This window comes from Myodes glareolus, chromosome 18 (genome assembly GCF_982192425.1).
Source record: "Myodes glareolus chromosome 18, mMyoGla1.1, whole genome shotgun sequence".
Taxonomy (NCBI): domain Eukaryota; kingdom Metazoa; phylum Chordata; class Mammalia; order Rodentia; family Cricetidae; genus Myodes; species Myodes glareolus.
Window position 1 is genome coordinate 67,991,621 of NC_142043.1, and position 24,246 is coordinate 68,015,866.

The 24,246-nt window shown below is 52.2% G+C and overlaps 1 protein-coding gene across 1 annotated transcript; it reads left to right on the top strand.

Annotated features, from left to right (window-relative positions):
* The first annotated feature begins 11,636 nt into the window (after window positions 1–11,636).
* On the top strand, window positions 11,637–24,219 carry Uqcc2 (ubiquinol-cytochrome c reductase complex assembly factor 2). Its single transcript, XM_087898405.1, has 4 exons — window positions 11,637–11,811; window positions 21,103–21,177; window positions 21,749–21,818; window positions 24,058–24,219. Exons 1-4 carry the CDS (start codon window positions 11,674–11,676, stop codon window positions 24,183–24,185), a joined length of 411 nt encoding a protein of 136 aa, XP_087754531.1. The 5' UTR covers window positions 11,637–11,673; the 3' UTR covers window positions 24,186–24,219.
* Window positions 24,220–24,246: the final 27 nt, after the last annotated feature.

Below are 24,246 nucleotides of genomic sequence, written 5' to 3' on the forward strand. Positions count from 1 at the left end.
GGGACTAATAAAATATTCATATTGGGCAGGGAGGAGAAGGGCTGAAGTTGGTAGCCTGCTTGCCTAGATTTCGAGAGACCCTGAGTTCCGTCCGCAAGACTGCACTGCCTGGCAGATGGTGAGTGCTTGTAATCCCAGGGGAGAGGAGGCAGAAGGGTCAGGCGTCCAAGGTCATCTTTGGCTACAGAGTGAGCTTCAGGCCAGTTTCCACTACGTGAGACCCTGGTTCAGAAAAAAAAAAACAAAAAAAACAAAAAAACAAAGCTGCAAGTGTCTGAAAGGAAGGGACATTGAATCCCAAAACCCTCGAGGGCAGAATTAAGGCACCGGCAGGCTCTAATGATAAACGTGATCTTTCCAGAATCCACTCTGATGAAGGGTAGTGTGGACGAGAAAATTCTTGTTTAGTTGTGCAGCACAGTGGTGCACACCCTCAGTCCCAGCGCTCTGAAGGTGGTGCACACGCTCAGTCCCAGCGCTCTGAAGGTGGTGCACACCCTCAGTCCCAGCGCTCTGAAGGTGGTGCACACCCTCAGTCCCAGCGCTCTGAAGGTGGTGCACACGCTCAGTCCCAGCGCTCTGAAGGTGGTGCACACCCTCAGTCCCAGCGCTCTGAAGGCAGAGGATCTCTCTGAAGTCAAAGCCAGCCTGGTCTACAGCATGAGTTCCAGGCCAGCCAAGGCTACGCAGTGAGTCTACCTCAAAAAGGAAAGGAAAGGAAGGGATGGGGATTTCAAAGCAAGTCAGCTTTCCAAATTACACTTTGGCCAAGGTAATGATGTCATTAATTTGCAAACTCTATGCCCTTGGCAAGAAAATGGAAGCCATCCTGAAACAAAATATTTGCCAATGACAAACCAGATCCCTGAAGGCCAATGACAAACCAGATCCCTGAAGGTTGCTTTCTCTGGTACCACATCAGCCAAGTCCACGGTTCCCCAAGCAGCTGTCACCTTCATCCTCTCTCAGCTGAGGGACTGGCCTGGGCCACCACCACACAGTGCCCTCCTCCTACCAAAGATGGTTTTACAGCGTGCCCTTCCTCCTCCTCTGCATCTGTTCAAGGCCCAGACCCAGTTCTTCTCAAAGTCAGCACCAGTGAAACCAGTTTATGATAAGAAAGGAACAAAGCCAGGCTTAGTTTTAGGCAGCGCTCCTGGACCGAGAGTGGTGGCTGTGGTCTGGAAACTCGTCCTGGCTCTGCAGACTTCAAAACTCAGTGAACCGAGCCTGCCCGGGCCAGTCAGGGAAGGAAGAGAGAAAAAAAAGAGGAGAGAAGGTTAGATGTGTCTGTCCTTAGCATCTGAATTTACTCAGAGCTGACCCAGGAACCGAAGCACTTTAAGGAGCATTGTGACCAGTGTCCTAAGCCACACGAGACAGCGCCCAGTGATGCTGAGGCTTAATTGGCAAGGTGCCGAGGACTAGGGGGTTTATTGAGAGGATTAGCCTTGATCGGGGGGGGGGGGGGGGGGTTCTGTTGCTGTGATGAAGCACCAGGAACACCAGGGTTTGTTTCGTTTACCCGTCCAGGTTGCAGTCTGTCACTGTAGGAAGGCAGAGCAGGAACCTGAGGGGAACGCAAACAGAAGCCCGGAGCGCTTTTTACTGGCTTGTTCCTCCTGGCTTCTCCAGTCCGCTTTCTCATAGCATGCCCATAGTACCAGTCACAGGGAGTTGGGCCTTCCCACATCAATCATCAACCAAGAAAATGTCCTCAGCCAATCTGGCGTTTTCTCAGCTGAGGTTCCCTCTTCCTGAATGACTCTGTGTCAAGCTAACATAACGCTAGCCAGGCATCCCAGAGTCTGGGGGAAGGCTGACCTTCATCTGGGGCCTGACTGGGGATGGTGGGCTGAGGAATGAAGGCGGTGGGGAGGCACCTATGCTTATGGACAAAGTTTAGATGTGACTCTGAGGTGGCGAGTGTCAGAAATAAGGTAGAGACCCAGGTGATAGGGACACTTCAAAACCTGGCCCAGGGCCTCATTCATTGCAGGTGATTTCATTAACTAGTCCTTCCTTTCTCTCCTACTGCCAAATGCTTACAAATCCCTAGTCCCTGCAGCCCGTGCTGCCTGCAAAACAGAGTGTGAACATCTTGATAGTTCACAGGTCAGTTAGAACCCCACATAGAAACACCACTGATGCCCTGAGAGGGGACAGGGCCATATGTTGTGATGTCACCGGGAGTTGCAGAGGCAGCAAGGCCTCACCTCAGGGTATGCTCCTGGAGGCAGCAGCTAGGATGAGCCTGGACAGTCAGGTCTCAGAGGTGCTGAACAGGGCAGGTGGCTCCATCCTGGGTGACTGGCAAATTTGAGATGGGGAAGCAAAACCCAGGGATACCAAGAGTGCTGAGGAGCAGGAAGGAAAGACCTAGAACCTGTAAGAGGATGAGCCCAAAGCTAGCTCCCTTCCCACACATACTGGTGGTTCAAGTCAGAGTGGATTGTAATTCTAATCAGCTGGGGCCGGTCAGCAGAGAGTCTCTGCGTGGTCGTCCGGGACCCAGGCTGCTCCTTGCCTGGGGCACCATGATCTCCCCCTCCCCCCCCCCCCCCCCCCCCCCCCCCCCCCGCCGCCCGGACTGTCCAGACTGTTGCTGTTGACAGGTGCAAGGGAGGCAGCCAGAGGAAGGACACGCCCACACCCCACGGACAAGAGTCATGAGACCCTGCCTGGATGCCAAGGAGCTGACACAGGCCGGGAGGGAGGAGAGTGATTCACTTCAGAGTCAGAAGTCTGCCCTGACTTCTCCATCAAGGTTTTCCAACTTGTATTTTTCCTCTGTTCTCCCCCCACACCACACCTCTTCCTCCTCTCTTTCCTGGTCTGTGATTTCTTCTTTTTCATTTCTTATTCATATTCTTCTGAAGGATGCTTTGGTCTGCAAGTCTTCTCTCCATACTCACTGGCTGGGATGCACTCCCCAGTGCCACGATTCTCAAAGGTGGGGCCTTTAGTAAATGATCAGTGCCCCTTTAAAGGGCAGGAGCAGGACTGTGGGGGAGGCCCTGGTGGGACGGCTCCATGGGTAAAGGTGCTCACCATGCAAGCCTGGTGAGTTAAATTGGAAGGAGAGAGTTTGCCTTTGACCTCCCCGTGCCTCGTGGCACGCTCCCCATCATGCACACACACTGGCACGAAAAGGCTGGCGGTGTGCCTATAACCTCAGCATTTGGATGAGAAGTTTTCGGTCATCCTTGGCTACACCATGCACTGAAAACCAGCCTAGAGGGGCTTACTTGCCCTCCTCCCTGGGAGCACACACAGCATCATTTATGAAGAACCGATTTCGCCAGACAGAATCTGATAGCACTTTGATCCAGCTTCTAGAATTATGAGCAATAAATTTCTATTTATGAGGAAACTTATCCAAAGAAGAAATGGTTTTGATGAGAGCCCAGCCTGTCTTTACAATGGCCTCCCTCTCCATTACCGTCATGTCGATATAATACCTGACATGAGGAGATGAAGAAGGAGGGTAAGCAGGGCATGAGGGGAGGCGGGGCCTGCGCTCCCTCCGGGCAGCTTCTGACTAGGCTTCCTCTAGCTAAATCCTCACACACAGTAGGCTGCCGACCTCAGTCATCTATGAGATCCTAACGAGGTCCCAAAGATAGGTGACATGAACAGCATTGCAGGAATACCTCTCCTGGGAGGCCCAAACCTGTAGGGTCCCGGCTGCAAACCAAGGCAGGATGCCACCAGAGTTCACCCTGGGAACCCAAGAGTTTATTGGGCTCACTATGGAGAGTGTGGGTGACCCCCAAGCAGCCATGCTAACTAGAAAGTGTCAACCCCAGCCTGGTCTACAGAGTGGCTTTCAGGAGAGGCTCCAAAGCTACACAGAGAAACCCTGTCTCAGGGGTGGGGGGGGGGGAAAGGAGGTGTTAATCCAGCATGGCTGGTGGGGTTCCTCTAGTTAACTTCCTCTAGCCTACACACTCTAGTATCCCCTGAGACCCTAAGGATTTGCAGAATTGCAGAATTGAGGACAGCAGTGTTTACAACTGCCTGGTAGAAACAGGAGGGAGTCTTGGCACCCCCGGGGAGGGCTCAGTGGCCCCACCCCTGCTTCTCTAACCCAGAGGATCCCTTTAAAGCAGGCAGGGCTGTTTCTGCACAGAGGATCAAACTTTGCCCCAAAGGGCAAACCTAGGTCACCCCAACTCACACAGCAACCTGCTTCTCCCCCCCTCCCCACCCCTCTGCCGACAAGGAGCAGGGTATTCTCAGAGATACATCTCCAGCTCTGTCCCTCTGCTGTCCCCCGGGTGATTAAAGAGGAGGTGGAGGAGCGGAGTGCCATTACAGCTTTTTCATAATGCGGTGTTGTCAGAGAGCCCTGGGCCTCTGGGCACGGCTCTGGCAGCCTCATCTCTCTTCCTGGCTGCCGAGGCTCCTAGGCTACTCAGGGAAGGGCAGGCTGCAGGCTAGTGAAAGGAATGTCCCGGCAAGACAGCTAGCTCATCAACCGCTCCTCACAATGATCTAAACATCTTCCTTTGAATTTAAATCTGCGCCCTCGGTGGCCAGATACATAAAGCAGAAGATGAGAGAAAGAGAGCCGAAAAGAGCACTTAGGTGCCAAGAACTAGAAGGGAGGGAGGGGCAGGAGGGCTGCACTGGGATTGCTGAGTGAGCTCCCACCAGACCCCAGCCTCCTCCTGGCTGCTCTGCACCTCTCACCCCTTCCTCCATGGCTAAGCTGTCCGGAAATGAGGAGAAAGTTCGAGAGCCTACCTAAGAACAAACTCAATAGTCCTCCTCCTCCCGATTCCCAAGGAGCCTCCCTCAGAACAGCGTCGTAGGGGGCCGGCCACAGTCTGGTTTTCTCTTCCGTCCCATTTGCTCCACATGCTTCATTATCACAGTTGCTGGGAGCAGAACCTGGGCCCTGCGGAGCTTAGGTCCCGCATTCTGTCACCAGTCCTCAACAGGTCGGTTAAACAGACACGTGCACCGAAAAGCAAGAAATGCCCACATTGGGAAGAGGAGCAAATAAAGAGGCCCAATGGGCTCCCCACCCCACGTTTATCTTTTGGGGTCCTGACTGGAGGTTTAGCTGTAAACAGAGGCCTGGGAGAATGCGAACCCAGCAATCTCGGTCACCGTGGTCACTGTGGTGGTCCTGCCCATCACTGACCCGTAATGGTCTCAGCTTCAGTCTCTCCTACGAGGTGATCTGACAAGCTGTCAGGATTCTGTGAAGTCTTTCTGGGGAGACGTGCTCCCCCTCCAACTTGTGCTGGGCTTCAGTCTCCGGGAAATTCCCATCGTGGGGTAAATGGTTTGAACTGTGACTGCCAAAGGGAAAAGTGGAGTGTCACTCTAGAATAGAAACTGTGCGTATGTGCGTGTGTGTGTCTGTAGGTGTCTGTTTGTCTCTCTCTCTCTCTCTCTCTCTCTCTCTCTCTCTGTGTGTGTGTGTGTGTGTGTGTGTGTGTGTGTGTGTGTGTTGTAGAGGACCTGGGTTCGGTTACTAGTACCCATATTGATGGCTCACAACTGCCTGCAACTCCAGCCAGGAACTCTGCTACCTCTGGTACCTGTACTCTTTCAAGTCAGGGCAGGTACAGCTCCAGTGAGTGCATATCTACTGTGTGCTGGGCTTCCAGACAGTGAGCGCCTACCTACTGTGTGCTGGGCTTCCAGACAGTGAGCGCCTACCTACTGTGTGCCGGGCTTTCAGATAGTGAGTGCATACCTACTGTGTGCCAGGCTATCAGACAGTGAGTGACTACCTACTGTGTGCTGGGCTTCCAGACAGTGAGTGACCTGTTCTATGAGGCAAATGGTGACATGTGTTGGGGCTGCTGCTGTGGAGGAGCAGGGACAGCAGATCCCTGGGACACGTGACAACAATCTCAGCAGCAGAGTGTAGCACCTCTAGATGCCCAGCCTCTCCAACCTATCTGGACCGCCCAAGCGTGTTTAAAGATGCCACCCACTGTCAGCTAGATCTTCCTTGGGGACATGAGGTGACTATTCCGATACCTATGCAGGGTCCCTCCCCTTCTCTGGTAACATGTCTGTGTATTGGAGCCAATCCTCCCCTCAGTGGGTTAGGCTGAAAGAGGAAATTGCAGCTAAGCATTTAATTCCCTTTTAATGTTTACATTATTAACACCGGCATTACAAAACGATATTTTTACTTTCACACGATTTAAACGTGCAATTCGATGTCTAGATTACTGGGATCATTACAACTTGGAATCGGAAGCTGCGTTCCCGCTCACAGCTTTCCTCCCTTGCTAATGCCTGGTTTCTATAAAGAGCGATTAGGGTTCCCCAAATACCCATTCCAGAAGGCTGGGGAGGAGTGGCCCCAGTGGGGCTTTCCACTGAGCCCTGAGGCTGCATTGGCTGTGAAAAGAGTGACAGCCAGCAGGTGGGTGTTAAAATGGTCATCAACTCCCCACGAGGCCAGCACCACTGAGCTACATTCCAGGCAGTGCCCATTAATGTGCCCAGAATGGCTCTGGGTGATTGACAAGCTACTGAGCCCAGAATCTAGCTCAAACCACCCACAGAGAGGAAGGGAAAGGGTTTTAGCTAAGACAAGGTCAAGGGGACCCTGGGGGCCCTTGGAACAGGATCTATAAGAGCCCACTACCCGCCTATGCTGCCAGGTGCATCGCCTAAGCCTGTGGCTTACAGTTACACCTCTGCAAAGATGGAGGGGTTCAAATCTGGACTCTGCCACTTCCCAGATGGTGACCCTGGCCAGTCTTAGCCTCTCCGTGCCTCAGTTTCCACCCCTGGAAAAATGAGGTAATAGTGGCACTTGAACCATCATGGAGACTAGACATTTAATCTGTGGCAGTGTTTGATGCATAGACTGGAGTGGGCAGGTGCTACATTAATTTATCATGTATTCCCATTTTCTCTATTTATGTTGAGTTTATTTGTCTATTAATTTACTTATTTTGAGACAGGATAGCACTATGTAGCTAGTTGTGGCTGGCCTGGAACGTACTATGTGGACCAGCCTGGCCTTGAACTCACAGAGATCATGAGCCTGCCTCTGCCTCCCAAATGCTGGAATTACAGCTGTAAGCCACCAGGCTCAGTTTATATGGTGTTGAAGATGGAACCAGGGACTCATACATGATAGGTGAGCGCTCCATCCACTTAGCTGCACCGCCGGCACTCTTTATTTGTTTATTTATTGGCCCATGCTGATCTCAAACATACTGTGTAGCTAAGAATGGCTTTGAGCCCCCCTTCTCCCCGCTCACTCTTCCCAGTCTGGGAATCAACCAATAATTCTTGCTTTTAAAATAAAGAGACTTGAGCTTAAGGGCTGAGGACGTAGCTCAGGTAGCAGAGCGCGTGGCTGGCATACAGGAGGTGCTGGTTCGATGCGCAGAATCTAATAAATCAAACCTGGTGGCACTGCTGTGATCCCGGCACCGAGGAGGGGAGCCAAGAGAATCACAGTGTCATGACTTCCAGGCCAACCTGGGCTGCGTGAGATCCTGCCTCAGAACAAGAAATAAAGAAAGAGGGGCCTCTCGAATGGTGGGCAAAGACACTTGCAGCCAAGCCCGAGGAACTGCATTTGATCTCCAGCACCCAGGTGGGAAGAGAAAACTGACCCCCCGCTAGAAGGGCTGTGACTTCCATACGTGCCCCCTACAAAGCAACCAAGGAAAAAGGGAAGCTGAGGCTCCAAGCAATGAAAACCACAAAACACACAGGACTGGTTGCTGCCCAAGGTCTCTGCTGTGCCTCTGCCTGGCAGCCTGCCTTACCCATCCACAGATGGTGTTCCCTGGCGTGACTGGGGTCTATGCAAACAACAACTGCCCCTCCCAACAATGCCCATTCCGTACCCACATGGCAGGGAGCATGGTGGCACACAGGGAGACATGGTGCTGGAGGAGCAGCTGAGAGTCTACAACCTGATCCTAGGCCTGGCTTGGGCTTTCAAAACCTCCAACAAGGCCACACCCACTCCAACAAGGCCACGCCTCCTAACACTTACAATCCTTTCAAACAGTTCCATGCCCTGGTGACTAAAATTCAAAAATATGAGCCATTTTTATTGTGGGGCCCATTCTTATTCAAACCACCGCACCCATCTCGCTAAGTTAGTACGAAGAGAGCGCTGCTGTTACTGTTGTCCTGGTTTGCTTGACGACTGCCCGGCTGCCCGTCTCCTCACACTGCATGAAATGCAAGGGAGGGGCCTTCAGCTTCCCCTGCGGTCCGTGGCAGTGTGGCCTGTGCTGTCACCAACACCACACTTCCGCGTTTGCTTAATAGTCTGTCGTGACTGTTCTTTTTATCTTAGTTTTCCTAGACAGGGTTTCTCTGTGTAACTGAACTCACTCTGTAGACCAGGCTGATCTTGAACTCAAACATCTGCCTACTTGCTGCACTTTGGAGGCAGAGGCAGAGCAGAGGGCTCTCAAATCTGAGGCCAGACTGGGGTATTTAGCAAAAACACAGGGACTGGGGAGATGGAGTCCCGTTGGTGGTACACACCTTTAATCCTAGCACTCTGGAGGCAGAGGCAGACAATCTCTGTTAGTTCAAAGTCAGCTGAGTCTATATAGCAATTTCCAGGACAGCCAAGGCTACAACCAGAGAGACCCTTTCTCAACTCCTGCCCCTCGACAAAAACAAAACCAAAAAACCCCACAGAGAATTGGATTTGATTCCCCAGCACTCACAGGGTAGCTCACAACCATCTATAACTTTCTGACGCCACCAGGTACACATGTGGTGCACAGATATTCAAGCAGTCAGAACACCCATACTGACATGATGAGAATACCCTGGTAAAGTCAAAATGAAAACATGGAAGAAAAGAAAGGAATGGTTCCACATAGGAGGAAGGTTTGCACTGTCTTAGTGTGCAATTTCTGATGTTCTCACGACAAAATCTCCTGATAATGCTCTTCCCATTTTCCCCATCGTTAAGCAGAGCTTGGCTGTATTAGGCGGCGCTGTGGAACACACAGAAAGAAATATTACCAGCTGTAAGGGAAATGGGGGAGGAAGATCACGGGCAGCTTGGCAGTGATAGGAGGCAAGCCTTGGGCGGAAGTGGGAAGGCGGCAGAGGGAGGGGTTTAATCTGAACGGGTTGATGGGTGGTTTAAACAGAGAACACTTTTCCACAGCTCCAGGGGTGAGGTTCAGAGCGAGGAGTTATTGAAAGAGAACTCACCTTAGCTGGGGCGCTATGCCAAGCTGAGGTGCTCATTGGTCACGGTCCCCAGAAAAGTTCCCTTATCACCCCATCAGGCTCCAAGCCCTGTCATTTTAGCACTCCGGCTAACCACAAAGTTGGATGGCTTTATTGAGGTCAAAGGGCAAAGTTGGTTCATTGACTCCTCAGTTCCAGGCACTGAGGGCGGGGCTAGAAACTGCAAGGCCCACCCCAGGTAGGACTTTGAAGAGCACTTGGCTGGCTCAGCTGACCTGGGAGGCAGGGGTAGGGAGGCCCTGTCTCAGGCAGTAGGAAGAGTAACTTGACGGCAGTGGATGGTCTCTCGCTTCACTTGAGGTACAGGTTGAGAAAGGCCAGGGAGCCAGGGGAGTTAGAGCTGCTCTGCCTCCTTCTGTGGGTTCCCTTCCTCTACCTGCTCATACACAGCAAGGGGTTCCTCCCTCCAGCCCTCCTATGTTGTTCCCTATGTTGTGAACGCTGAGAGGTCTCAGGGTCTGACAGACCTAGGTTGGGATGTGGTTTCATTCATTCATTCATTCATTCAGTCAGTCAGTCAGTCCGTAAACACTAATGTCTAGGAGCCAAGTGCAAAACAAAATATGTGAAATTCCTTGTTAAAAGTATCAGGAGGAGACAGATGGTGGTGGAACATGTCTTTAATCCCAGCACTCGTGAGGCAGAGACAGACAGACCTCTGTGAGTTCGAGGCCAGCCTGATCTACTGAGTGAGTTCTAGGACAGCCAGGGGTACACAGAGAAACCCTGTCTCAAAAGGAAAACCATACACACACATACACACACACAAGAGGGAGGGAGTCGGCCAACAAGATGGCTCACCAGGTAAAGGCACTTCAGTGGCGGTATACATGCCTATAATCCTGGGAGGCTGAGGCCAGAGGATCTCAAAGTCAAGGCCAACCTGGATCACGTAGCCAGCACCCTGTTGCTTAGATGGTATAATTGGGATTGAAGAGATGACTCTGTTGGAGGAAGCTGCTAGTTTGTTCCCAGCTGCCCAGAACCGAAATAACCACACAGAAACCATATTAATTAAATCACTGCTTGGCCTATTAGCTCTAGCTTCTTATTGGCTAACTCTTACATATTAATTTAAGTCATCTTCATTAATCTGTGTATTCCACGAGGCTGTGGCTTACCAAGTAAAGTTTCCAGTATCTGTCTCTGGCAGTGGCTCCACAGCTTCTCTTGACTCTACCCTTCTTTCTCCCAGCATTTAGTCCAATCCTCCCCACCTAGCTCTGCTCTGCCCCTCCCTTTATTCATTAATGGTAATCACAGCATACAGGCGAAAATCCCACATCATGACTCAGTGGTTAAGGGCATTTGCTGTTCTTGCAGAGGACCCTGGCTCAGTTTCCAGAACCCGTGTGCTCGGTACTACGATTCCAGTTCCAGGGATCTGATATTATTTTCTGGCCAGGCATGCTCTTGGTGTACATACACACATAGGCAGGCATTCATATACATACAATAAAAAATTTAAAAGATAGTAATTTTTATGTTATCTTTTGCCACAATAAAAATAATCATCCTTGTTGGGCAGTAGTGGCGCACACCTTTAATCCCAGCACTTGGGAGGCAGAGGCAGGTGGATCTCTGTGAGTTTGAGGCCAGCCTGGTCTACAGAGCTACTAGCTCCAGGACAGCCAGGGCTGTTAGACAGAGAAACCCTGTCTCGACAAACCAAAATAATAATAATAATCCTCATCATCATCCTTGGAGCTGGAGAGATGGCTCAGCTATAAGAGCACTTGCTGCTCTTGCAGAGAATCTTGCAGAGAATCAGGTTCGGTTCCCAGAACCCACACATAGATGGGATGCACAGATACATACACACTCACACGTATAAAAATAAAATAAAGAAAATACACTTAAAAAAATCTTTTTTTTTTTTTTATGTTTTCCAGACTGAAGCAAGCTTTCTGGTACTACATAGGAGATCTATGCATGACTCGAGGATTATTTTGGAGAGGCTGAAGAGAGAGCAATGGTAGCTGAAAAACTGTAACAGAGATCTAAGTGGCAGAATCAAGTACGGAGCAAAGTGTGAGAGTGGGGCAGGCGTGTGTGGACGACAAGTGCCTGCCAAAGGTGAAGTTCAAACATATCTTCTTTCAGTAACAACCAGTATTTACATGCAAATGTTTCTCTTATGCAAAACAGCAGAGGTCTCGAGGGAAGCGTTTTTAGTCGCGAGCTTGTAAAGTCATTGAAAAGCAAAGCTGTCCCCAGGGTACACTGAGTCTGCTTTGCCCCTGGGAGCTGGGCGAGTTCCAGGACTGAAGATCTCAAGGCTCGCACTCACAGGTGAGCAGCGCCCCTGCCTGGAGGGCAGCGAGCCGACGGTGAAACCGCGCAAGTCCGCCGGAGGGGGGGGGGGGGGGAGCCAGCGCGCCTTACTGCGCACGCGCCGCACGCGCCCCCGACTCCTCCCCCCCAAGGGCGGGGCAAGCGGGGCCCAAGATGGCCGCTCTCCGCTACCGTCGTTTCCTTAAGCTCTGTGAGGAATGGCCAGTGGACGAGACCAAACGGGGCCGGGACTTGGGCGCTTACCTGCGGCAGCGGGTAGCACAGGCCTTTCGGGAGGGAGAGAACACCCAGGTGACCGGCGGGAGGGAGGTTGGAGGTGTTTTAGCGGGAGGGGGGGCGGGGGGATCTGCGCATGCGTCGGCGCCGTGACCGGCTGCACGTGCGATGTGCCCACGTTCCAGCTAGTTGCGGAGTGCGACGCCTGCGGTTCCGTTTTCTCCTTTGTCTGCACCGTACAGTGGCCGGCGAAGCTCCCCTGAGGTCCAGATGCCACTAAAGAATCAAATTCTAAGGCGGGGTTGGTTCTTCTGTAACCCTGTTAATGTGTTTGCGAGCCGAGCCTGCCCCCAAAAAACCCCAGCAGGACTCCGGCCAAACAGTTCTGCCACTTGCCCCCGTAAAACTGCAGCAGGTTTGGGCCTTCCACTCAAGTCCCTCGTGGGAGTAGTAGGCCTCCCCTGCATAGGTTCCCTTATCAAGTACAGTCATGTGCCACAAACGTAGTAAGGTTCCAGGGAGACCGCAGTGAATTAGACGAGGTCTTGCCCCATGTGGCTTTTGTAAGATTTTTTTGGATTTATTACATGTACAGCTTTCTGCCTGCATGTATGCCTTCCCGCCAGAAGAGGGCACCAGATCTCATTACAAATGACTGTGAGCCACCATTTGGTTACTGGGAATTGAACTCAGGACCTCTGGAAGAGCAACCTCTGCTCTTAACCGTTGAGCCCTCTCTCCAGCCCCGCCCCCCGTGACTTTAAGTGGACAAGACACAAGGAACAAGTAGAAACATAAGACAGTCCTGATCGCAGTAAATGTCACATTGTAGTGTTCCTGGGACGTAGGTGAGGCTCAAGGCATGAAGACTGCCAACACCCCACTTTGGGAAGGGCGTCTAGGTACTGCCTAGGAAATCAGACTGGCACCATAGAGAAAAGAAAGCAAGCCAGTGGAGGCGTGTCCACGACCACTCACTGAAGAAGGACAGGAGCTGGGCACCATACAGTGTTTTTGTTTTAAATGTGTTCAGGTGTTTTACCTACACGTGTGCCTGTGCACCACGTTGGTGCAGTGCCAACAGAGACCAGAAGAGGGCGGTGGATTCCCTGGAACTGGTTTCTGTTGGTTGTGAGCCACCACGTGGATATTAGGAATTGAACCTGGGTTCTTTTTTAGCTGCCCAGGCACCTTTCCCGTCCTCCCATTCAGTCTTAAAGGCTCTGATGAGGAGTCGGATCTTACCGTAAGGCCAGTGAGAAACCACTGGAGGCATTTAGTCAGGGGTCTGACATGGCCTCATTTTATAACCCCTCTAATGGGTTATAGAGGGCAAGAGAAAGAAGGAGCTGCAGAGAAGCCTGCTGTGTACCCAGGAAGAGATGCTGGTGGTTTGGATAAGGGTGGCTGCGCAGGAGGTGGAAGTAACTGGAAATAGTTTGTAGCGAGCAAGTCACTAACAGCATGGACGTGCTGGATGTGGGGTAAAAGGGAAGAGGAACCAAGGACAGCACCTAGATTCTCTCCCTTTTCTTTTTTTGGCGTGAGCAGCTGGGTGCCATTTACTCAAATGGGAAAGACGAGATGAGGAACAGGTGGGGTGTGGGAAGAACATCGCACGTTTGATGGTAGATGCTGTAAGCTTGCGATGCCAAGTAGACTGGCTTCCAAGTGGAAATGTCAAGCAGGCAGGAGGTTATGTGAGCGTGGGGCTTAGGCAAGAGGTCAGAGGTGTCAAGTGAGGTGCCCAGCACACATACTGGACACACAGATGACCTGTGAAACCAGACCGTGACCTGCCAAAGCAGGAACCCGGGGGACACTGCAGCTCATTCCAGTCTGGCTGAACCAGCCCACCTCAGAGTGAGATGTGCCACTGGCAACCGCATGACAAGATTGCTGTTTGGAACGTCTGGCCCAGGACTTGTGGGAGTCAGGAGAGGTTGCTGTCCTCAGGATCCACACAGAGCCTAGTGGTCTGCACTGCCCCGTGTCATGCAGCTCTCGAGGCAGGCCCCAGGGGCTTTCCAGGGCTGTGCTCCTAACTTATAGTGTGAGCCTGAGACCAGAGGTGCAGCCCCACCCCCACTCCTCCACCGTGCTTCTTGGCTCACAAAAGCGTCCGGTGAGCATCTGAATGAACAAGTGATTGGCTGTGGTTTGTGAGGCTGGTCATCTGCAGTCCGGTGGCACGTGTAGAAGTCGCTAGAAGAAGCGCCAGGGTGAGAGGGCTGACTCTCGTGACAGACTCCGTGGTTTGACTTTCTGTGTGTGGAGTCCCAGGCATTGCTGCCCCAGGTAAGACCTGCTCAACTGCAGGCAGCTTAGAGTTGGACAGCCAGAGGTTGAATGTCCAGGGGGAGAGGCTGACACTCGCCTGCTTGATTGTTAGCATAATTCAGCCAGCAGGGAGGGGAGAGCTGTCGTCCTTTGTCCTCTCCTAGGGACAGGTTCTGATGAGCTGAGGCCCACACAGACTTAAGTCATAACTGCAGATCTAAGTCAGGGCTTCGCCAACGGTTCTGCAACGCTGATGGATGTGTTCTTGGTAGAGCAAAGTAGGAGTCATGGTGGCAGTGGACACATTACTCAGGACCTTTGTCGTAGCTCATCCTGATGTCACCTGAAATTGAGCCTGCCTGGGCTTAGTAAATCTTGGTGATAATCTTTGGAGGGAGCAGCCCTTGGCTGGGACAGCAAACAGTGAGTGAGTCACTCCCAACACCTCCCCCGGATCACTTTTAAAAGACCTTGAGAAAGAAAGGTGGTTCTCAGAGACGCTTCATTAAACCGACAGCAGAAGGTGGGATGAGACCCCGGGGGTGGCTGATTGCTGTGTCCCCCACCTTTCTGTCACTTGTCCAGAAAGTGGAACTGGAGGAGGTGGAGGCTGCTGTGTCGAGCAGCTGGCATCTTCTTGACCTTCTGGCTTCCTGTGGTCTAACAAGGGCTATAAAAGGTGCATAGAGCACTTGGCACAGCTCATCTGATTTTATCCCTTGTGCCACCAAGTGAAGTAGCCATTACTGTCCTGATTCTTACAGATATTGAAATCAAATCTGAAAAGTAAAACCACTGACCCAGGTTCCTTGACAGTAAGAGATAAGTAAAAAACAGGCCAGCCATGTGCCCTGGACTGTGTGGCTCCCAGGTGTCGGCAGGTCCCCCGTTGTTAGTCCTTTGGAGAGACCCCTTGTTAAGTTTTTCTATGAGCATCCAGTCCCTCCTTCCCTCCCATTCTTTGTTGGAGCAAAGAATTAAACGCCTCAGGCCCACTTGTCTCCTTTGCCTGATCTACCTCTCCAGTGAAACAAGAAGAAAGGTGGTACTCGGTGGGACGCCAGCGCAGAAAGGCCAATTAATACTTCTGACTTCAAACCTGAGCACAAACCCTCTGCCTCTGTGTAAGCCTCTGAGATTGCCCTTCAGGGCTTCTCTCAGCCCACCCTAAACCCACCAGGAGGGGAGATGGCAGTGGGGAGCCGGAACACAAGGAACACCTCTACCACCCTGCCTCCTGTTCCCTTTTGAAGCTCATGGTTGTGGGTCTTGTGTGCTTTGAGTAGTTTCCTTAAAGGAGTTCTCATTCCCTGCAGCACCCAGAGCCTCACAGAAGAGTCTCAGTGTGGGGGCGGAGCAAACAGCTGTGCTGATTGACTTAACTGCAGGCACAGAGCAGGTCTCTTTGGGTGCGGGTGGCTCAGGCCAGCTCTGGGAAGACTGGAGATGCTGTCGTCTTTCTGGCACAGGCTGTGACAGTGTGTTGTGTGAAGGGTTAGGTGGGGCCCAGGGAAAGATGTCAGGCTTTGCTGGGTTTCTAGCAGAGAAAACAGCCCCGGCTCCTTCTTGAGGGGAATCCGAGGCCTGATCCTCAACACCTCATTGGGGCAGGCAGCCTGTTACCCAGCTGCCTGACACATGGCGACCACAGAGAGGGCATCTTGGTGGTGTTGGTGTGTATCAGGCTTTAGCAATGTGGCCTAAGGACAGATTGTGCTCTTTGTGACTCGGAGGCGCTACAGAGATGAGTTGTGAGCAGAGCGAGCTCCAGGACGGAAGGAAGGACGGTGAAGTCATTCATTGTCTTTACTCCCCTCATTGAGAGTCAGATCAGAGTGTTTGGGGCAGAGAGTTGCACTGGTGCGCACGTGTGTGTGCACATGCATGCTTGTGCATGTGCATTCACACACATAATCAGAGGTGTGGCTGTTCCCTCTCAGAGGTGAAAGGCTGCTTCCAAAACCTGCCTGCTGCCTCCTGGGCATTGGTGGGAACTCGGAGCCTTCAGTGCCTGCCAGCCATTGGTACCCAGGTCCAGCCTGGCTTCCCAGCCTCAACACCAAGCACGGTTGCAGGCTCAGCACCCTACCCTCACAGACCCTTACTTTGCCTTCAAAGCTTACATCTTTATTAATCTTTGAGACCTTGGTGACTTTGAACTGCTGTAGTCCACATCAAAAACCTGAACCCAGCTTGCCAGTGGTCTGGTGGCCCCTGGCCACTGGAGCCCTCTGTCCTGAAACAGCTTGTCCCCACCCTCTCTCAGCTCTCCTCCCATCGATGGCGTGCTACTCAGGCTTGGACTAAGGACTGTGTCTGTCTGCTCTGGGCCTGTGTGGCACTCCATCCTCACCGCCACACCTGTCCTCTTCAGTCCGCAGTGCTGCTCTTCCTGCCTCTGCCACCAGCCTCCTGCCGCTTTCCACCCCTCACAGTCTAGTCCCTAGCAGCCCTAGCAGCGTGCTCTCCGTAGTAGGTGCTCAGGAAGTGGCCGTCTAATTGCATTGACAGGAATGTGCTCCGCGACACATCTTTCATGTCAGAAGTTCATTTCAGAGTCAGGAAACCTTTCACAGAGCCTCCTGGAGCAGAGCCAGCCCGACCTTAATTAGCAGAGCAGCCTGCGCACCCTCCCCAATGTGCTTGTGCTCCCGTGTGGGGCTGGAATAGGGGCCGCTGTACAAATTGCTGTCACCACCCAAAATTCAATTTTGAAAATTGAAATCAGTGCCTACGGCACTGGTGTAGATTTGTATGTATAAAAGTTTAATATGGTAAAGAGAAATTTACTGACGGCTGAGCAGGGAGATGCAGAGGGAGCGATGGGGCGGTAAAGGGCGCTTGCTTCGGAGCCTTCATTTCATTCGTGTTCAGGGAACAGCCTTGAATTTTTCATAACGCCCGTGTGCAGCTCTTTGTCCCAAAATGTCCATAATCTCATTAGGTGCAAATGCAAAATCCAGGTAATTTAAAGCTTTGTGTGTAGGAGTCTTTCCTAAAACCCCAAGGACATCTCATGAGAAATACTGGGGTTCCGGGGTGTTTGTGCTGGAATCTGAGACTGGAGCCTAAGGTACAGGTGGGTGTGCGACGAGGCTTCGGGATTGAGGCGGGGATCCTGTTGATAGCTGATAAGTAGCAATCAGAACTAGATTTTAATTGCTGGGCCAGAGTTGGCTGTAATATGGATCCTGGAATGGGCCGTGTTCTTGCTGTCTCTCCTTAGTCAATAAGGCTTTGTTAGACATATTAGCATATTGCAGACTCCCACCACCCCCATTAGGGTTGTACAGTCTTCTGTAATTGTGCGCACCTGACCTAGTGGGAAATTAGATGACAGGCAATTTTGTAGTGTGTTTACTAGAGCCCCAGGATGGCCTTGAACTCCCCATCCTCCTACCTCCCGAGTTCTGAGATTACAGACTTGTGCCACCATCCCTGGCTCCAAAACGTGAACACTGAGTGACAAAGGGCACTGAGGCGACAAAGGTTCCCAGGGTCACTTCATCTCTGCTCGAGGCCCTGTCCTCTGCGCTCCAGCTGCCCATGCTGCTGCTGTCAGAGCGAGTGAGCTGAAGACAGGATGAGACTCCCTGGTTGCAGGAGGTCATGGAGGAGCAGGGCAGCCTCTGTGGGGAGACTAACAGGAGCTCAGGTCTGGTTGGAGTCTGTGTTTGCCCAGGAGAGGCCTGGGAAGGAGGCCAAGTGCAGGCTGTCCCTGTTGGGCACTGGGAAGGCAACCTGGTGGTGGGAGGGGCGCATGCAGATGAGCAGCCGTGAGAACAGCCTTTGGCCGATCCCCCTTCCCTGTCCACGGATGCTTAGTACCAGCCGTGTCCACTCTGACCGGGTAAAGCCTCTGTGGTTCTTACCCTCTTACCCCCATCCCCAGTCAAACTCCTGCCGGATGTGCTGGCCACTTGGACGCACTCCTTGGTCCTTCCAGTTCTGTGCTAATAATCCTAAAGCACACTGGCCCCATTCCCTGAAGTTCCAGGCCAGGAGCTGCCATGTCACCCCTCATATGACCCTTGGTGGGAGGGGCTATTATCATATCCTTTAAAGTCAAGTTCACCAGTATACCTAAAAAGTGGCAGTATAGCTGGGCGGTGGGCGGTGGTGGTGCACACCCTTAATCCCAGCACCTGAGAGCCAAAGGGGAGTAGATCTTTGTGTTCAAGGCCAGCCTGGTCTACAGAGCTAGTTCCAGGACAGTGAGGCTGTTACACAGAGAAAGTCCCTGTCTCAAAGAAACCAAAAAAATTTTAAAAAGGTGGCAATACACGGAAGATAGAGACAGGGTGAGGCTCAGGGTGAAAGGTGATTGGCACAGGACAGTGGACCGCAGAGGTGGTCCTCTGCCCTGTGAGTTTCCCCAGACAGTGGCCAGGACTGGGGTGCTTGCACGGATTATTAGAAAATAGTATTGCACCAGTGTCAGTTGTCCTGCAAGATGTCACGAGAACATCTGGATCCCAAGAAGCACATGCCAAGTGTGATGAGAGGGCCTTGTGAACGACCAGATGTTCGCAAGAATGGGTGTAGCAGGGAGTGGGAAAGGAATGTGGCAGTTTTCTTCAAGTGAATGGGCAGAGGTAGGTGGCTTGCCCAGCATCTTACAGCTAGTTAACAGTGGTGCCAGGATCTCGCCAGGGCAGCTACCCTCAGTGTTCTGCAGCCACAGAGGCCCCTGCTAACTCTAAGGCCATGCATGCAGATGCCTGTGTAGGGGTGGGGTTTGTACGCAGGCAGGCAGCACAGGTGTGGAGAGCACAGGCAGAGGGAATGACCTTTTCTATTGGAATTTAGATATTGTGTGAGTGTTGTCTGTGAGTGTGCGGCTGCGTGTGTGTGTGCACGTGTGCACACGTGTGCACATTGCACATGGACATGAGGAGGTCAGAAGACAGCTTCTGGTGTCTTTCCTCCAATACTGTCTACCTTTTTCTTTCTCCCTTTTCTCCCATGTTGGGCACCACCAGGGAGGTGGAGACAGGAGCAATATGTCTGGGAGGAGAGAGGAATATAAAGGGGAAGAGATGGGAACTCACTGGAGCGTGGAGTCTGAGGACTCTGCAGACAGGACCTCTCCCTTTCGGTCTGAAGATTTGGTAGAGGTGCAAGGTCTCTCTAGTGGTTGGCTGCTTTGCTTTTCTGATCTTCAGCTTGAACCCCAATATCTGTGCCTGGGTTTTTATTATTTGTGCAACATCTCTGCTTACTTATTTTGAGGGAAATTCTCTCTGCCCTGGAACTCTCTGAGTAGGCTAAGTAGGCCAGCCAGTGAGCCCCAAGGATGCACATGTCCCCATCGGCCGAGCGCTGTGGTTAATTATGAGTGTGTGCTTCCGTGCCCACGTTTACACAGTTCTGGGGATGGGACCTGCATGCTCGTGTTTGTTGGTGAGCAGTTCACCAACAGAGCCGTCTCCCTAACCCTGACACGGGAGACAGGGTTTCATTCTGTATCCGCGGCCCAGAGCTTGTGGTTTGTGTGCTGTGTTCTTCTGTCCTCTGAGTTACTCTGTCTGTTACCCACACCTACTCAAGCAGCAGCGTGCCAGCGGTCGTGAGGCCTCACAGCGCTGATCCTGGCATTCAGAAGGCAGAGGCAGGAGCAGCTCTGTGACCTCACTGTCAACCTGATTCTCCATAATGAGTTCCAGGACACCCAGAACTAGAGACCCTGTCTGCACTCCACACCCTAAGAAGCATCAGGGCATGAGTGCCCCCTCCCGGAGAGCATGGCTGCTGATCTCCTGTTAGCCCTTGTCGGGAGAACTGCCCAGGGAGATGCCAACCCCACATTTCTTCCTGTTTTGTGTCCTGTGATTAATGTCTTTGTCACATAGCTGACCCCTGTCTCTATCAGCTTTCAGCCCTCTCTCGGGTGGCCATCCTTGCCGACCTTGGCAGGGACTACTTCTGGTAGCAAGGGAAACAGGTCTGGTGCTGCATCGGCTGCAAGCTGGGCCTCATCTGACACAGGCAGAAGAGGGCTGCCTCGCTGAAGTGCTTAACTCCTGATTTATTTATTTATATGCTTGCTCTGCAAGAAAGGATTTAAGTCAGAAAAAAAAAGCCATCATTTGAATTCTGGGGAACTATAAAGGAGTTTTGTTCTGGAGCGTTTAGAATTCCTGGCAGAGAAGTGTAACGAGGTGCACAGACAAATGGCAAGGGTGGAGAAAAGGAAGGGTTAAAGATGGGAGGTCTGAAAGGCAGAAGACCCATCTTCTAGCAGAGGCCTGCCTCCCTCATTGACCGTGCAGAACGGGCATGGGCTGTTCCCCTCTCTGCTCTGGGCCAGCTCTGGCTGCACACAGCTGGCGTCTGCCTTGGTCCTGCTTGGTTCACCTGTTTCGCAACATGGCCTCCTTTTCCTCTGGAGACAGTGTCTCCTCTACAGGCCAGGGTCGGCTGGAGCTCTCTACGTAGCCCAGGCCGACCTCACACCCTCCCTTGCTCCAGTGCTGGGGCTGCAGCTGTGCCCTGCATCTGCCTTTCCCCCTTGCGGTCTTAACAGCTCCTTGCTTAGAGAAGAAAAGTGCTAGGGGTCTCGTTTGTTCATCAGAACATTTAATCCACTTCATGCTGATCTCATTTCACAAAGCTGTCTTTCTCTCATGGTCCTGAGCCTCAGGTAGACCCCGGCGCTCCTGTCTGCAGCCTCCATGACAACACCCTGTGTCTTCTCCTCATTTACATGGTCCCTTCCAGCCGGAGGACTGTTCTTCCCTGCCATATCTTGAACTTCTGGGATCCCTGGAGCCCATACTGCCCCCAGCATGCCCTTTGCAGCCTGCAGCTGGCATGGTGGTTCCCAGGGTGCAGAGCTGCTGAACGCTTGTTGTTTGCTTGTTGAGGGTCAGGGATCCTGCAGGGTGGGGGCGAGTGAGGTGGGGGCTTTTCAGCCACTAAGGTGGCTTCTCATAGCAGAAGCTGGAGGGAGGTTTGCTTCCCACAGAGCTGGGGCTCCTGTGCCCTCCTCTGAATGCATTATTACACACAACCCTCCCTCGAGGTGTGGTGCAATGTGGGGGGCACCTCCTCCGCTCACTTCTCTCAGGGTACGCTGTCTTTCAGGTGGCAGAACCTGAGGCCTGTGATCAGATGTACGAAAGCTTAGCACGACTGCATTCAAACTACTATAAACACAAGGTGAGTGGGCACGGGCCTTGCTCTCAGCCTCCGATGGGAGAGCTGATTATACAGTGTTTTTGTAGCTTGTGGTTCAAGTGTAACCAGTACTTTCAGCTACGCCAACAGTGGTGCCCGGCAGAGGCCTTTAAAGGTTTGCTGAATAAAAGCCACAACTTCTGTGTGCTCCTGTTTGTATTTCCCACTCGGTGGTTGAACTGATGTCACACGCTGATAAAGATGGAGTACTGGAACAGTCCTGTCACACCAGGCTCTGCTCCTCCTCCTCAGCCTTGACATGATGACTGTCAGAATGCATGTAGCATAGTTTTCCAGACTGGAAAAATTATGTTCAGCAGCTCCACAAATAGACATGGCCAAATGGAAGAGCCTGTGCAGAAGGGAGCCCTTCCAGATGCCACCTACCACCCACTGTGGGTGTCACCTGGGAGCTAGCAGCTAGAAATGCAGACTCCTGGCCTCCAGGTGGTGCTGCCCCTCGCATCATCAGGTCTCTGGCCTCTGGTGCCAGTCAGAGCAAGGCCAGTGTCCTGCAGAACTAATATGTCCCTCTCTCTTGCCCCTGTGCCAGTACCCTCGCCCCAGAGAAACCAGCTTCAGTGGCCTGTCCGTGGAAGAATACAAGCTGATCCTGTCCACAGGTAGGAGGCATGAGCACCCTCCCTGGTCGGCTTGCTGTGGCGGGAAGACTTAGGAGGACTGCCTAATAAGACAGCTGTGCATGATGAGCACCCTGAGGAGCAGCTCAGAGAAAACCCTGAAGCTGTGTTTAAGCCACAGGATACGGAAAAGGTCAAAGGCATTACTCAGAAGAGAAAATCATCTTTAGTGCTTTTAATTCAAGGCTGGTGCCTGGGAACAAGGGACTACATATTTGCCAAATGGAAGTCATTGGAATCAGAATGGAAGGAAAATAATTTTATTTTTATGGTCCTAAGAGGGCTTTATAAACAATGAGGCTTTTAATTAAAACAAAAAACCATTCAGTAAATGAGTGTGGGGATATCCGCCTGTGAGTTATCTGTCCCAGGAGATGTGGTCTGCAGGTTCGATATGCGTCTAACGAGGTCTGTTTAGGAGTCATGACTAGAACCCAGTTGGTAGGAAGGAAGTCCCTGCCAGTCAGCCCCTCCCTACTTCCCCATTTCCATTGTCACTGAATGGGGTAGCGGGGGTGGGGGCAGAGTTGGAGCAGGTAGGTACTGGAAAATTGCTATTTTTACTGCCAAGGATATTGTCTATAAAAATAGGCTAACCTTTTCTGGGAGGGCATGGCCCTGAAACATTGGCTGGCTGGTACTCTAGAAATTTCTCCTTCCTTTTGGCAGTGGAGGTTTGACCTTCTAGAATTCTTATCCTTCTGAGCAGATGGGACCCCATATCGTCTGCTGTGTCTCAGGAGAGCAGCTTTGCTGTGTGGCCGGCATCTCTGTACTCGCATGCCATCGCCAGCAGTGAGGGATCCTGAGAATGAGCTGACTGTGGACTCGCCCGCTATCTTGCGCTTGTCCCTTCTGCCAGACCTCAGGAAGCCATTGTGTGGGTGGTGGGCAGCGTGGTGACTGCAGACCTGGCTTCTCGTTAGGTCAGCCCAGGAAACTCCAACAGTGTGCACACAGCAGGCCTCGTGTTTTTGTTGCTGCTATGGAGCCAGTGCCACCTGAACAGTACCGCCTCCACACACACACAGGACCAGCCAGGCCTGCAGTGTGTAAGAGGACAGGGACCCCAGCGTTATACTTTGTAAAAGTCACAGAATAGGAGGTTGTGCTGGTGGCTGCCATACAGTGCCCCAAGCTAGTGTGGAGCCACTGCCCATAAGCAGTAATTCAAGCCAGTACCTTTGTTAAAATTAAATCTCTGAAAGCTAAGCAGTACCATGATAGTGTCTGAGTTTAATATCTGTGAATTATAAAATGAGATGTCATGGGCTCTCAGCTCAGGAGAGTTCTTGGGCTACTAGCTCTCTACTAGGAGCCGTTCTGTGCCCCACAAATACAAGCCATGTCTGGAGATACTTGTGGTTGTCACAGTTGGTGGGGTGAGAGCCATGCTGCCTTGGTGGTAGAGGCCAGAGTGCTGTCGGCTGCCCTGTAGTGTACGGGACCACCCTGAGAAATACCACCAAGCCCAGCCTGTTAGCTCAGGGAAGAACTGCTTAGATCATGTGTGCGTTGGGGTAGTGGTGAGGGGCAGGGTCCAAACAGGGTTTCTCTATGTAGCCCTAACTGTCCTGGAACTCACTGTGTAGACAAGGCTAGCCTCAAACTTCCAGAGATCCTCCTGCTTCTGCCTCTGAGTGCTAGGATTACAACTACCTGGCTCATGTGTGTGATTCTTAAATATGGCTCTCTGCATGCAAATGTGCACGTATGTGCACACACTGCTGCCACTGTGAAGGGACGGCTTTCCCCAGTGTCACCGCCGTGACTGCACAAACCCAGCTTGGGAGGTCTGTGGTCTTGTCCTAGTTTTGCAGTTGAACTCAAGGTTGCAAGGGTTCAGGAATTGGGGGTGGGAGGGAGGCATCCATCTTCCCCCTCCAGCTGCTGAGTCTGGCAGCATCCAGAAACCAGGGGTTTGTCTCCCTCTACCTCGGTGCCTATAGCTGGTGTAGACATTAGAGTGGGCCCAACTTGAGGAGAGAGTTGGGGCCATTTCTTTGCAGGTTATGTGGAGGGGGTGAGGAAGTACACATCTGTGGTGCTGAGGGGAGGTCAGGGAGCCCTCGTGGGTCTGCCCCATCACCAGTGTGTTTCGTTGTAACCATTGAGCACGGCTTTTCACCATATGGACCCAGTGTCTGGGGCACATGGAAAGCAAAGCGTGCTCTTCTGGGGATAGCCCTGTGATGTCAGCGTCGTGTCTCTCCCTGTGCAGACACCCTGGAAGAGTTTCAGGAGATGGATAAGAGCGTGTGGAAGAAACTCCAGGAGAAGTTTGCACCCACAAGGCCAGAGGAGAAACATAAAGCCTGGGCACGGGTCTTGTCCCGCCCACGTACCTGACCTTCATCAATAAAGCTGTCCAGTTTCTCCACTCTTCCAGTTTGGAATTGACTCATCGGCT